General features: G+C 52.0%; 6 protein-coding genes across 6 annotated transcripts; 2 read left to right on the top strand and 4 right to left on the bottom strand.

Moving 5' to 3' along the window:
• Positions 1–46: 46 nt before the first annotated feature.
• Positions 47–1,492, bottom strand: N7506_006630 (fasciclin domain-containing protein; the record flags this gene model as incomplete). The annotated part of the gene is made up of 2 exons (XM_056955923.1): positions 47–634; positions 683–1,492. The coding sequence occupies 2 exons, from the start codon at positions 1,490–1,492 to the stop codon at positions 47–49; spliced, it is 1,398 nt and encodes a 465-aa protein (XP_056810257.1).
• A 469-nt stretch (positions 1,493–1,961) lies between these two features.
• N7506_006629 (intradiol ring-cleavage dioxygenase) lies at positions 1,962–3,002 on the bottom strand (the record flags this gene model as incomplete). Its single annotated transcript, XM_056955922.1, has 2 exons — positions 1,962–2,232; positions 2,284–3,002. 2 exons carry the CDS (start codon positions 3,000–3,002, stop codon positions 1,962–1,964), a joined length of 990 nt encoding a protein of 329 aa, XP_056810256.1.
• Positions 3,003–3,754: 752 nt separating this feature from the next.
• On the bottom strand, positions 3,755–5,742 carry N7506_006628 (Zn(II)2Cys6 transcription factor domain-containing protein; the record flags this gene model as incomplete). The annotated part of the gene is made up of 4 exons (XM_056955921.1): positions 3,755–4,068; positions 4,130–4,526; positions 4,586–5,067; positions 5,130–5,742. The coding sequence occupies 4 exons, from the start codon at positions 5,740–5,742 to the stop codon at positions 3,755–3,757; spliced, it is 1,806 nt and encodes a 601-aa protein (XP_056810255.1).
• A 950-nt stretch (positions 5,743–6,692) lies between these two features.
• N7506_006627 (U6 snRNA-associated Sm-like protein LSm7) lies at positions 6,693–7,241 on the top strand (the record flags this gene model as incomplete). Its single annotated transcript, XM_056955920.1, has 3 exons — positions 6,693–6,867; positions 6,992–7,063; positions 7,114–7,241. 3 exons carry the CDS (start codon positions 6,693–6,695, stop codon positions 7,239–7,241), a joined length of 375 nt encoding a protein of 124 aa, XP_056810254.1.
• Positions 7,242–7,564: 323 nt separating this feature from the next.
• Positions 7,565–11,369, bottom strand: N7506_006626 (uncharacterized protein; the record flags this gene model as incomplete). The annotated part of the gene is made up of 3 exons (XM_056955919.1): positions 7,565–8,470; positions 8,519–11,151; positions 11,219–11,369. The coding sequence occupies 3 exons, from the start codon at positions 11,367–11,369 to the stop codon at positions 7,565–7,567; spliced, it is 3,690 nt and encodes a 1,229-aa protein (XP_056810253.1).
• Positions 11,370–11,966: 597 nt separating this feature from the next.
• Positions 11,967–14,290, top strand: N7506_006625 (CCAAT displacement transcription factor COY1; the record flags this gene model as incomplete). The annotated part of the gene is made up of 2 exons (XM_056955918.1): positions 11,967–12,096; positions 12,144–14,290. 2 exons carry the CDS (start codon positions 11,967–11,969, stop codon positions 14,288–14,290), a joined length of 2,277 nt encoding a protein of 758 aa, XP_056810252.1.
• Between the last annotated feature and the right edge of the window lie 400 nt (positions 14,291–14,690).

Below are 14,690 nucleotides of genomic sequence, written 5' to 3'. Positions count from 1 at the left end.
ATGAAATTTTCCAAATTCCCTTTCCCAAACGTAGAGTCATAACTTATCAGAGCTCATGCTCATGATCACAGTCCAGCTCATCCACCAATCTCAACTTCCACTTCTCTTCCTCATTCCCTCCCTTATGCTTGACCTTGCGGGGCGGTATCAAAACTCTCTCCAGCATCAAAACTGACCCATCCCTCGCCAACAGATTCTCAACAACCCTGCTGAACCCATTAACCCGCATCCTCACCTCGACATCAACCCGAACCTCCCTCCCCTCAACAGTCTCCATCTCAACAACCGCATGTCTCGAATCGGCAAATAGCTCTTTTGCCTTGCCATCCGTATACAACACATCCGGGAACAGAGTCCTATTCACCACAATATGATACTCAATCAAGGACCGCAAGCAATCCGCTCCCTCCTTCGAGAACAAGAACTCATTCGCACCGCGGCCAAGCCTCCTGAACGCCCCATTCGTTGGCACAAACGTCGTACCTCCGCTACGATTAGCTGGATCCATATGGTGGTTGAGCTTGGCTTGTGTCAGCGCCTGCGCGAAGATACTATACTCCGGAATCAGCGCTCGCGTATCAGGTGGCGGGAACAGTGGGCTATCAATGGTATGGATTACACCGTTGTTAGTCACCTATCTGGCTTAGCGGGATACAATGCAGGCGGAGGGGGGCTCTCTTACTATCTCCGCTCTGAGAACCATACTCTTCCGATTGAGGAATACTTCTTCATCACGGTCAATGAGAATGCGTTGAGGCAGATTCCCCAGAGATGTCTCATTGAGCTCTGTCGGCAGAGTCTGGTGGAAAGCCAATTCGTGCAGATGAACTCGTCCCGGCACGATATGGTAGCGGAGGAAGTTAGAGATCGCGTCTTCGGGTATATGCCTCAATTGTCTGAGAGCTTGGTTCGTCGGTGCGAAAATCGTGTAGTTTCCATTCTTGCTCAGAAGCTCAACTAGGTCTTTGTCGTTGCCGATTAGCTCGGCTAGTCGGGACGTCTGCTCGATCTGCTGGATTGCTTCCCAGGTTGTTTTGTCTGTGAGGCATTGTGGTCCTGGACATCGGCCGGGTTTGTGGCCTGGTCCGTGGATTGGGTGTGGTCGATACCTGGGAGGGTGATGTGGTTTGTCGCCGTGGCCTGGCCATTCGCCATGTCCATGATCATCACCGGGCCATCTGTCTCGTCCGGGGTGCTCGTCATGTCCGGGCCATTGCTCGTCTTTGAACCACTTTCCAGGAGAGCTTTCGTTGTCCCAAGGACAATTATTCTTGCTCCAATGCTCAAAGTTGGTGGATTTTGAACTCCAGTCAAAATTCGTGGGGCACTCCTCGTCGTCTAGAGGGTTAATGGCCCACCACGGACTCAAATCAGGTCTTTCGCCTTGGTCCACTAGCCGTGCCTGAGGCTGGAGACCTGCTATCATGTCCCCATCTGGTATGACCAGGGTGGAGGCCAATGAAGTAACAGTCAACACGAGAATAGAGCGCATAGTTCCTGACTCGATAAGGGAGATAATATGAAAACAGTTCCATAGTGATTCCCACGTATGTATATAGCTAGCTACAAGTTAACCACGGGTACACCTGGGCAGCAGAGTGGAATATTTGATCGGGGACGCATTACAGTCTCGATGAAAACTGTGCAATTATTAGGATTCCAGCAATGCCGGGCCCAGACTGGTAGTTCGACTTCATCAATTGTGATCTCAATTGTGCGACGTGTTTCAATTTACACTGGAATCGATGTACAGTCATGACGATTGGTTTCGCAGCTCTAAAAGTACACAACTTGTTGCACATGCAACCTTGGAATGCATTTGGGGGACTGGTGATGTTGGCATTACGTTTGGAAGAGTCTTTATTTCTTCACAAGTTAAAATGGACAAAATATTATCAAAATCGAGTCAATAATTCATTCGTAAATTACTCCAGTCAAGACGGTATAGTTCACCGAGGTGTTTAGTCCAAGTCTGGAATAGGGAGCCCATTGACAATCTTCACTTTCCGTCCAAGCTTATCCAGCGCAACCTTTGAGTTATGAGCACGCAGCTGCTTCGTCTCCTCATCAGACACAAGCACAAAGTCATATGTGAGCACCGCATGGTCCTCGGAAACGTTATACTTCTTGGCAAGCTCTGGGCCAGCCTTGCCAATATCCACAATCAAAGAATCCTTTACACCAAAGACAGCGTCAGAGGTCTCATAGGGATCATTGCGAAGGTAGAGCGCACTGTATAAAGAATTAGCATAATTCAAAGCTCCGAACCGCGAAATAACATACGTAATCAAATGGTCGTAACCCTCCTTCTCGAACATGAAATGCATATGCGAAGGACGGTACGGATGACGATGCAACTTCTTCAACAACCGACCCACAGGCCCATCGTGAGGAATTGGATATGGCACCGGTGTAATAGCCTTGAACCAAAAGACACCACTCCCATCCGACCGCATAATACAGCGATTGTCAGGACCATCTCGTCCCTCATACTGTACATCGTAATGTCCCGTAGAATCAGTCTCCCAAATATCAATCTTGACGCCCTCAACCGGCCGCCCCTCCATATCCTTCAACGTGCAAACGACGAGCAATGGCTCGCCCTTTGGATCGTGGGACATGGAGTCGCCGGCGGGCATTTCCTCAGCGTCGTGCGTGTGGAAGGGACCCAGCACTGTGCCTTCTGTTGAGCCCTTGGGCTTGGGGTGGTCGATTGAGTCGACGAGAATTGATAGGCCGAGGACGTCGGAGAGCAGGATGAATTCCTGGCGGACGTCGGAGGATATTTGGCCTACTTCTTTGAGGAAGGTGAGGCCGGTCATCCATTCTTCGCTGCTGAGACGGGTTTCGCGGGCGAAGTCGTGGAGGTGTGTGACGAGACGCTCGAGGACATATTTCATGCGCTCGTCTTCGCAGAGTGAGTTGATGGTAATTACATTGTCGGTGATGTTGTCCACCGTTTGGTTTTTCATGGGCGGGATTTTGACTTGGGAGGGGTCCATTTTGTCGGTTTTGTGTATTTTTTTGATCAATTGAGGCTTGTGATATCGAAGCTTGAAAAGAGTCTGGGGAGTGGAATTATTATATTCAAGACTTTCGGCACTGATCGGCAGTTCCGGTCTGAGTTCCGGTCTGAGTTTCTCCAATAAGCTGTAGGGGAGGTTGGATCGACCTCGGAGGCTTGGCTGGTCAATCAGAAGCTGTCGAAAAGAAAGCAGTTGGCTCAATCTCCCCCGCAATGGCCCCGCTCGGAAATAGAGTCTCTTTCGTGTAGCGTTTCCAAGGCTGGTCGGATTAACGGCTTTAGACGTGCGTTGAGGTCTGGCTGAGAATATATCCGGTCTTTCCCCACATCCGCATTAGGGCGTTGGTCATCTCTCACTAAGCATGAGATGATCCTCTCAAGGTAAGGACTGGAATTTAGCATTTATCCAAGGTTTTGACTTGGCATTGGCGGGGTATACATGCTGGATCTACGGATGTAAAGTGTCCAGCTCTGGTGTTCGAGTGTCGAGGTGAAGTTGTGAGCACAGGAATATATACTTCACACCTGGGACCTTGCGTAAATCCATGAGATCACAACATTCGGGTTTTCCCTTGGAATTAAAATCAAATGGATACATTTTTACGTGCAGTGAGATCCAGAAAACCATAATCGCTCATTGTAGGGATATATAACAAGATACGCCCATTCCACCCATTCGCCAAACAAATATACAAAATAACAATATAAGACTGTACAAGGATATTCCACTCACGTCTGCACGAGACGACGATCGCGGTCGCGATCCCGATCCCGCTCAGCCTCTCGTTCACGCTCGCGCTCACGTTCTCTTTCACGCTCCCTCTCCCGCTCCCGCTCATAACCACTAGGCCCGTGAGCAATGGGAACCGGCACCACAGCAGGGGGCGGAGCAGTAACACCCGTCTCCCGCTCCGCCCCACGCTCCTTCTCCTGCACAGCAGCAGCGACGCGAGTATGATGATCAACGGTATCCATAATCGCCTGCATCAGGCGCTGATTGGCATCTGGATCGACGTCCTCACGGTGTTGAGGGCGTGGACGACCTTCGGTCTCGCTCATAGCGCGACGGGGCGAATTATCGCTCGAAGGGAGTTCCATAGGGACCTTGGAAGGGGCGGAGTGGGAGGTTGGTTTCGGGGCTGAGGGGGGCAGACTCGCGACGACCGGTGTAGGTTTCTTCGTAGTCTCTGCGTTCGCGTTCAGCTGAGATGGGCGGGAGGGGTCCGGTGAATGTTGGGGGTGTGAGGGCGGAGCGGTCCTGGTCGTAGCTGGTGCTGGTGGAGATTCCTGCGCGCATGGCGGTGATTTCGTCTTCTTTGACGTCTCGCCAGGAACACTTGGCGTGTTTCTTGGTGCAGCCTACGCAGGCGGTGAGGTTCTTGAGGCAGTCCATGTGTAGGCGGCGGCAGCGGTCGCAGGGTGGGATGACGCGCTCGCCGCGCTGTAGTTCTTCCATGCGGGCGATCATTTCGAGTTTGAAGGGGCCGCCGTCGTCTTTTTCCTGTTGCATGGATTTGGGGGGGGGAGGAGGAGAGAGGAGGGTGTGCCGGGGATTGCGACTGGGGTGGCCGTGGCTGGGTTGTACAGGGTGTAGTCTGTTTCTTCAGCGCGAGGCCGAGGGAGGGGTTGGGGGTTGATGGGGGTCGTAACGTCGTCGTAGCCACGGGCGTGGCGGTCTGCGGTTGTGAAGAACCTCTTCATCAGATCCGCGCGGGTGGTTGGCGAGGCACCTTTGATCGACTGCCCGTTGATCATGGTGACATTCTCGGTGTTGGCTTGGGAAAACATGAATTGCGACGCAATCGGGTTTTCCTCAGTGTGCTGCTCACCCTCAGGGCGATGGGCGTTGACGGCAACAAACCCCGACGGAGATGCATTAGATGAGCCATGGCCGTTGACAGGGCCATGGCCATTAGCGTCGCGCCATATATCAGTGGCAGATCGGGATTGCGCATGCAAGGTGGCGTCGTTCTCACGCCGGGTGACAATTGCATTCCGGCGATTCTTCAGACGATGGTTGAGCTGTCGCGCTCGGGCAGAGACTAGAAGATACACGTCAGTTAACGCCGCCCTGGTAGAGGTATTCGATAGTGTGGTTGCCTACCTTGATCTGCCATTTGAATTATATGCTGCAGGTTCTTCTCCAGAATTTCCAGCGCACCCAGTTCCTTCTCCTCATCCTCAATGATAGGCTGGGGCGGAATCATCTTCTGCGGCATTCCCGAGGAGATCAACACGAAGTCCTCTTCGCTGATCTCCACGCGACATTGCTTGGTATAGAACTGACAGACTCGGACCCCATTGCGCGACTTCTCCAGATTGAATTGTTCCGGTTTGTTCTTCGCGAACTCCACCACGTCCAGCCAAGTCACGGTGGGGCCGTCCTTGCCATGCGACTTCAGCACTTGTGGCGGACCGTCAAACAGACGCTCAAAGCGCTTGATCAAAATCGGACCCAGCGGGCATGCGCCGAGGTTTCCCGCGATGCTCTCATGGCGGTGTAGGACGCCATCATATTCCCCCAGCAGGTGGATGATCGCAGGCATGGTATCATCGACGGAGACCAGCGGGAGGTTATCTGGATATTGGCGCGCAAGGTAGTTGATCTGGAGGTGGTTCGACTGCATTTTGGGGACTTTGGACGACATCTGCTGTTCGCCTGGCGATCGAGGCCTCTTGTGGGATTCGCGGGAATCGCGAGCCTCCATATTAGACATGGTGATTTTCGGAGGGAAGGGGCTCCCAGGATCAAATCAGACGGCGGGGAGAGTGTGCGCGGAGATGAACCGGCAGGTAGGAAATTATAAGGGCAGCATGGACAGAGAGGATCAGGGAGGAATCCAGAAAGTTAGACCTGACGAGCGGGAGTGGAGAGGAAAAACGTGATCTGTGTCCGCCCGGAACTGATGGAAGTCCGTTTAGGTACTAGCCTTGAGCTATTTAGTCCTGGTGGAAGTAATTTTATTTTATTTTTAATGAGATAATCGTGCAGACGAGGAAGTAGGACTATCTCTCCCAGGCATTCACGTTACAGAAAATTCCAAACGCAACTCTGGAAGTGGAGGGTATACTTAGCCCAGCGGAGTCCCGCCGGAGCATTCAAGTTCCGCTGGCCAACAATATACCCGTAGGCTGCAGGGTATACGTAGCAGAACCAAGGTACTGAGCACACCAAATAAACCTCATATACAAAAAAGGAGAGATATCTTCACAGTGCCGATCTCAAGAATCAAGCCTTGAGCCTTGTGGAGGTCCCCATTTTATGGTTATGCTGATGCCTGAACAGCCGAACCATTCAGGTTAGCCCCGTTACCTGAAACATTGCGTAACTTCGATAAGCATTCAACCTGCATGGACTTAGACCCAGAGCTCTTGACTTTTAAGGCAAGGGAGCTGGAATGCTGTGAGAGGTAACGGAAGATACGGAAGATACTCGTACTGCAGTGGTAAAATACCTCCGAGCGGGATCCCTCATGCGGTCCCGGGGCAGAATGACCACCGTACGGCGGTAATCCCAATACAAGGCGGACTGACCACCGTCGTCCCTAAAAATCCCTCATAGCCGCCCCCTCGTCCTTGTACGTCTCTTGTATCCCGATCCGTGTTTTCCGTGTTTCCGAACCATTTTCTTTCCATTTCATTTGCTCGTCAAAAATAGTTCACTGCAATGTCTGAACGAGGCTCGTTCCGCGGTGGTCGTGGGGGTGGTCGTGGTGGTCGCGGCGGCCAGAAAAGTGGCGGTGGTGGCGGTGCACAGGAGAAGCCCAAGAAGGAAAACATCTTGGACCTCAACAAGTATATGGACAAGGAGGTTCAGGTCAAGTTCAACGGTGGTCGTGAAGGTATGTCTGACATTTTCAATCACTTTCATTCTTACATATCCTCCCTTTGACCTATGACTGCTTTATACTGTTCTATCGGTCTGAAATGCGATTTTATATGATCTATATACTGACTCATCTTCAGTCACCGGAACCCTGAAGGGCTACGACCAGCTGATGAACCTGGTCCTCGATGATGTCAAGGAGACCATGCGTGGTAGGTCACCGCAACCCTCTTATCTCACCGTTCGGTATTAACACTCGCAGATGACGAGGGCAACAAGACCACCCGCTCAATGGGCCTGATCGTCGCCCGAGGCACTCTGATTGTGCTGATCTCACCTGCAGACGGCAGCGAGGAGATCCCCAACCCCTTCTTGCAAGCAGAGGAATAAACCAGTTTGGCTACGTCATCCCCAGGGACCGCCACAGCCCTGGGCTACACTGCATTAATGTCCCACCGGCTTGTGCGTGCCGGAACATACGCTCATCAGTAGTTACGAAGGGAACGAACATTTACCTTTAGTTTTTTACTTTTTCTTTCTTGACTTGGATTGTGCTACGGAGTACGGTTCTGTCCTTGTGGACAGGATCGCCAAAGATGTCCAATGGATAAATCAAAAAAATATCAATAAAAAGTCAACATGAATGCTACCAACTCCATAGGTATCGTAGATCAAAAACACCACTAACTCTTTACAACATAAACTGAATCGAATCACTGATCGACCTGGCCCACTTCCCCAGATGGCCCCACCGTATCTCCAAACTCAGAGTCCGTCTCGTTGGAGTCTCGCGGCGGTGAATCTTTCAGTCTGCGTACGCCTTCGGCTTGCTCAATCCAAGGCCCTGCCTTTTCCATGCCGTCGATGAATTCAGCGCCAATACGTAGATTCAAGCCCGCGCTGAGCGCACGTTCAATGCGACTCTCGCGGCTCTGTGAAACCAGCGTACGGAAGACGTGCACGAAGAATCCACCGAGGATATCGACACTCCAATCCTCTGGTACGAGGTCGAGGACTTCTCGGACGTCGAACCAGGCTGCGAAACGCGCGAGGAGATCACTCGTGCGCTCGATGCGATCAGACAAGTCTTCGATGTGCAGGAACTCGTCAAGAAGGTGGTGGAAAAGAGTGCACTGAAGATCGTAGTCTGCAAGTTCGGGTGTGCCGGTTGAAGAACTGCGTGGGCCGCCAAAGACACAGTAGCGGATTGCAGAGTCATAGTCCCCAAGACCATGTGTCAAGAGGCGGAGGGCTGGGCCGTGGTGGCCTTGAAGACCGTCTAAGATGATGCATTCGGAGACGAGTTCGTTTTGGAAAGGCTCGATGCGGGTGAGGACATTGGGAATGGAGTAGCTGATTCCAGTTGGGAGAGGCTGGGAGGAGAATTGGGAGCTGGAAACTCCGCCTAATAATTGGAGGAGACGAAGTCGGGACTGCCACCAGGATTCTGCGGGGCGGTTCTCGGTGATGAAGTTGAAATAAGTTGGCTTGGGTGCTCGAAGAGCTCGATAAGTTGAGTAAGAGTCGGCAAGGGAAGCGCGTGCTTCGGGTGACGATTCTAGTACAGAGAGGACTGTGTCCAGATAGTAGGATATCAGGTCATCGGCATATTGGGTATACTGTTCACATATTAGTAGAGTATTTCGTGTGAGCGTAGTCATACTCACATTCTTGGCAAAGACGAGATGCTCCAAGTAGACCTGAACGGCGTTCGGAGCTCGCTCCTTGAGCAAAGTAACGACATCCGCCGGTTCAAGTCTCACTCGGCTTGCATTGTCCGCAAACACCTGGATACCCAGCTCTGGGTTTCGTCCAGCGAGCCAAGAGCCGTATTCCTCAACCAATTGCACATCCTTGATCTTGACCAAGTATCTGCGCATCTGCGTCTCCACACCATTCGCAGAAACCTCCCCTCCAGCATCAGTCTCTCCATCCACGATTCTTCGCCAAGTTTTGAGAACATTTCGCGACATCTTCTGGCTTTGGTACAAGCGGGACAAGACATATAACCGTTTGTATGTTTCCAGGAGCATCACTGCTCGGTCGAAGTTACCCTTCCAGTTATCAACCAATTTGTTGAGTTCAGAGCGAGTTGGTGATGCTGCACGCTGGTCCGGCGTGAGATAGGCATCTTGTTCCAAAGTCAGGTGCAGGAGGGCGGCATCTGTGCTGTCCAGAACGAAGGTCTCATCGGTGATACTACCGTATCCTCGTTTTTGTTGCCAAGAGAGAAGGAAGCGTTTCACCATGTTGAGAATAGGGTTGCGGGATGCATCAAACCCAGAGGTTTCAACACCTATCTTACTGACTTGCTGGAGATACTGCTCTGTGATAGTGCTCAGCCCGGCATGGATCCACACACCCTGCGGTCCTTGCAGGACCTCACATCTCAAAAGGGGAATAAAAAGCAATGCTAAGCGGGGATCGAGGTTGCCTGCCACGAGCGCTTTCTCTGTCTCGTCGATTGCTGCACTGCTGCGCTCCTCTGGTTGCATGGAGAGAATGTCTCCAAATAGCATGAGACTTGCTTTCTGTTTGACATAACTTAGCCCGATAAACTCGGACTCCGTCTTCGGCTCAGTGTCCTGAATTGAGAGAAGCAGATTCGTAACAGCATCCCTTTGTAACACCGTGTGCTCGCTGTCATCGGCGGTTTCCTGGGCCTTCTGCAGGGTGTCTTCAAGTTGAATGATCAGGGGATTGTGGAGTACACGCCAGATTTGAGATCCAGACCACATGACGAGACCACTCTGGATTTGACCCAGTCCATGCGCGAATTTGGCTTCTTCCGCATCACGCTGGGCCTCTTGTGTTTGACCATCGCCCTTGGAACCCTCTGAGTCAGTCACGTCTGGTGATTCAAACAGTTCTTTCTCTTTTTGGAGATGTTCGATGGACGCATGGGTTCTCGAGTCTGCAACTGCAACATGCGGAGGCAGTGAAGGGGACTTGAGGCGGATCATCCGCAGCAGCTGCCCGATGGCATTGAGCTCGAAGCTGCTAGCGCTGAGTGTATGCCGGAGGCCGACTTGAGCAGATTCTGCTTCTCCGGGAGAAGGAATTTCTAACCATTTCCTGTTCCGCTCAATCTCTCCTGGATCATCGTACCAACGCTGTATCTCAAGACGCGTTCGAGTCTTTCCATCTTCTTCGTCTTCGATGATGGCAAGGACAAACTCTTCCTTGTCCTCCTCACTTGATTGGAAGATCTGATCATCTTGGTTTGTATCAATCACCACCGACTTCGGGAATCGGTGAAAGTTGATGGTACCACGAACAACCTCACCATCCATGTCAACAAACATTCCAACACCAGGTTCTGTCTCCTCGGTTCCGGTTACCAACAGGAACTCTGAGGGAGTCGGAGACACCACATGGGGCTGAAGACGTTTCGAGCCTTGCTTTGTCGATGGTGGTAGGGGTGGCAGTGGTTTTATATTATCGTTGGTAGGGGATTGGTTGTCAGGGTCTTTATTCTCGGGAGAATCTGGGGACTCATTCCCATCACGCTCTTCCGAGCTTGATCTTCTGGGCTCTCCGGTGGCAGTGAAGGGATCCGGTGTCCCGGAAGGCGATCTATCCAACTGGGCCGCCTGTGCCTGCGGTGATAGCATGCCCACGAATTGATTCAAGCTTGTGCTTCTCCCATGCCCCGGAGTATCGGTTGGGGGCGAGTGAGGGTAAGATTCAGAGGGTGAGCGTTTGAGCGGAGTTGGCGGGGCTGGGTTCATGTCCTCCACATGCCCCGACTCAAAGACCTCACTCGAAGAAGATATGGGAAACAGAGGGATCTTCTGCTGGTGGGCCACCTCAAGCAGTGAGTATGAATGCGTGTCCGCAGCACATGCGATCGTTCCTCGCCGCGCTGCCGTCAAGCAACCAGGGAACTCAATCTTCTTGATCCGCCGCGCCTCATCTCCGATCTGAACCAACATGATCCTGTTCTGAACAGCGATCATTATGGTTGGGTCACCATCTTCCTCCGCATCTCTGTTAAGATCCAGACCACCGATCCAGCGGCAGTGATTGACTTTCGTGTTCCCAAAGGCCGGGCTGAGCTCTGGTAGCATGTAAAACGTAACAGTGCCATTGCAGAGTACACACGCCTTGTTTACCGAGGATAGAATAACGATATGTCGAACGCCTTGGTCACTGCCTGCGGGAGGCCTCTGGGAGAAGGGGATGGGTAATCGGGACGCTAGTATGAAAGTAGGCTCGGCGGATTCGTCCGGGGAAGCTGGCGGAAGGCATACAAAGTGCAAGATCTCGGCTGCAGATGTTCCAATGTATAAATTCTCATCTATCACGAGACAGTGTTAGTTATCCATGACCAGCAGGCCCCGTGGTGGAGAATAAATAGAGCTTACTCCAGTACTCGACGGAGGTAATGTACACATCGGAGCTGTGTTCGGTCGCTATCGGCACATCTGCGAAAAGGGAATGCAGCACATAAGGCACAGTCCCTGGTGAGCTGGTCTTGCGCTTCTTGCGGGGACCAATTCCATCGTCTGAAGCCATTATGAGGCTGTCATGCTAGGCATCTCCCCGCAAGCTACAAGGTGACCTTGGGGCGGTAAGAGCTGGGGCCAATGCTCAGGGGCCACTTTGGACACTTTGGGCTGGCAGAATGAAAGGTACGAGATATGGTCACTGTGGTCTGGACTGAATTCTGATTGTAGGGAGATTCAAATAATCGAGGGCCTTAGATTGCTTCATTACTCAAACTGCAATAATGGCTTTTGGATCTGGACAAGCATACAAGTTTACAGCATCGGTTACCTTGCTGTAGCACTCATACTATATGGGGCGGCAGCCAAGGCGGTGACGTCGAGGCTGTTATCACTTGCCGTTCTCTGTATACCTCGGGCCAGCCACGATTGGAGATGACCCTTTGCATGAAAAACCAACGAAACGCTCTCGCCTCATACTGATAATCACCACAAGCTTAGCATAAGCTCTGCCCCCTTGGCTCTTCCAAGTAGCTGTACACAGTTCGGAACAATTTCGGCCCGCGCCGCGTGTCCTCTGTCCGCGATAACAGATCTCCATCTTTCCCCTGGTGGACTGCTTTTGAATGCGGGGTGACTGTGCTGAACCCTGGTGTTAGAACCAACGATGGATTCATTCGCCATTACAGAGGGCTTGGTCTCTCAGGAGCCACAGGATGATCAAACACAATCCCCCGTGTCGACCAAATTAACGGAAGAGACCAACAAGTTCCAACGTGCCATTGCGGCATGGAGAGGTAAGAGTCGTCATGCACGTGGCCAAGTGTATGCTAACTTGAACCAGGAATCGACCTAACCAGTACTATCGCGAAACTCGACACCACTGCGACCGACATTGTCGAACAGCAGCGCGATGCACTCGTCCAACGAAAAGACCTCGCGCAAAAGACCAAAGATTACAAGAAGCTGGATGATGAATCTAAGCTGGTGGAGTATAAGGCGCTACTCAAGGCATACCAGTCATTCATTGATCTCTTGACCAATCAGGGGAAAACATCTTCCTCGTCGTTCTTGCAGCTATACTCCTCATTATCGGAGGCGCCGGACCCATATCCACTCCTTGAAGCTTCTGTGGACTCCCTTGTCTTGTCGGAAGACACTGTCCCAAAGCTTACTTCGGAGCGGGACCAATTGCAGAAATCCGTGAATCGCCTTACCAAACAACAAGAGGAAACCGAGAAACGTCTGGATGAGGAGCGTGCTGCGCGCAAGAAATTGGAACAGAACCAGGAAACCAGAGCCAAAGAAATCGAAGCATCATGGGAGGCAGTCTTGGCGGAGAAGACAAACAACTGGACAGCGAAGGAGAAGAGCTTAGAGGAGAAGGTGGAGAATCAGGACCGCCTGATCAAGGAGCTCAAGGCAAGCTACGAGGTCTCCCAGCGACTGGGCGAGGGCGAGGGCGAGAACGACGATGGCGAAGGTGCGCGTAGCGGTGCTACTGCAGCCGAGCTTGAGCTCGTCTCTGCCGACTTGGAGAAGACCAGTCTGAGGCTGGCAGACATGGAAGCGCGGAATGAACAGATGCGACTGGAGCTGGCTCAAGCCGCCTCACACTCGTCAGGGCCGATTTCCGTTGAAGATGACCCCGATTATCTTCGCCTTCAGTCTGAGAACTCATCTTTGCTGCGGAAACTTGATGCTGCTCGGTTCGACAAGGATTCAGAAAGACATACCTGGGAGGCTAAGATTCTCCAATCAGAGAGAGCGGCAACCAAAGCGACTTCGGAGAGAGAAGAGCTGCGCGTGCGGCTAGCAAAGGTGGCTGACTATGATGAGATTCGCCGAGAACTCGAGATGATCAGATCTATTGAGTTCGCAGGCGACGACGATGAGGCTGCCGATGATGCTGCCGAAAAGGTCGCTGTTGAGACCAATGGCGATACGTCCAAAACTAAGGACAAGAACTCTCTCGAGCAACTCCTCATGGCACGAAACAAGAAGTTAACGGAGGACCTAACACTTCTACGGGTGTCGAGCCGTGACATCCAAGGCCAGCTTGAAACATTGCGCAGTGAACTTTCCACGTCAAATGCTGAGCTGGAAAAGTCTCGGACTCTGTCTACTACTCTTGAAAATGATCTTCTGCGTGTACAAGAAGAGGCCTCCAATGCATTCCCATCATCGGCAATGTCCGTCGCAGGAACTTACTCCTCGAGATACCCACACTCCGCCCGACGAGGCGCCTCGTCGCCAACATCATCCATCATCTCCGGCTTTGACCAGAGTGCCGTGTCTGCGAACACCATGGAGTCGATTCGAGCTGGAGAGGCAGTGGGTGGTGGCTCTGGTCTGTTGCCCATGATTCAGGCCCAGCGTGATCGTTTCAAGAAGAAGAATGCAGAACTTGAAACAGAGTTATCAAAGCTATATGCAACTGTCAAGTCGCTGCGACAGGAGGTAGCATCTCTTCAAAAGGACAACCTAAGCCTCTATGAGAAGACTCGCTACGTCTCAACTTACAACCGCGGCCAAGGTGCCTCTACATCTGCATCGTCATATGCAAACACTCCTGCCTCTACTTCAATCTACACCTCCGCGGACACGCCATCTGGTCTATCCCTCGACCGATATCAATCCGCCTACGAGGCTCAAATCTCACCGTTTGCCGCTTTCCGAGGCCGGGAATCCACACGGGCGTATAAACGCATGAGTCTTCCCGAGCGGATCGTCTTCTCCCTCACTCGTGTGATTCTTGCAAACCGGACGAGTCGCAACCTCTTCGCTACGTACTGTTTCGCACTCCACATCCTGTTGTTCGTCGTGCTATACATGATGAGCAGTACCCAGATCGAACAGCATACTGTCATGAGCGGCATGGGTGGCGCCGCCGCTGCAGCATATGGCAACTCCAAAAGCGGGGCTGGGAGTGGAAGTGGCACGGGCAGCGGTCAGCTGAAGGACAGTGACTGGCAGCAGGAAGGTTTTTAGCTAATGATTTTGTCTGATGTTCACACAGCGAAGGGTGGAGTTCTTACTTCCAAGGTTTCTCGTTTCTCATGACTGATCACAAGTCCTGGCGTTTGGGATTGAGTCCTCGTTTTCTACGAGATGTGGGTCAAGCTGCATGTATGTAAATTCGATTTGTAGCAGATATCATGTACGTGTGATCTCATTTTCTCTCGTTGTTGTATTGGCCGAACCTTGGAAGCTTCCATGATTGTAAGGAGTAGGTAGTCTACTCAAAGGGACTTGGATCGTGCTTTTGCGAACTGTCCACCTTGGCAGATTTTGGTCTCCGTCGGTTTCCTGTAAGAAAGAGCCAATGGATTTGCCAATTAATCTAGTGGAGTTGGATGCCAACCGATCCCATAGTTAGTCTGGCTACCAA

This window comes from Penicillium brevicompactum (assembly GCF_028827555.1).
Source record: "Penicillium brevicompactum strain IBT 35665 chromosome Unknown utg000005l_segment0_segment0, whole genome shotgun sequence".
Classification (NCBI taxonomy): domain Eukaryota; kingdom Fungi; phylum Ascomycota; class Eurotiomycetes; order Eurotiales; family Aspergillaceae; genus Penicillium; species Penicillium brevicompactum.
This window is presented reverse-complemented; position numbering and strand designations above follow the sequence as displayed.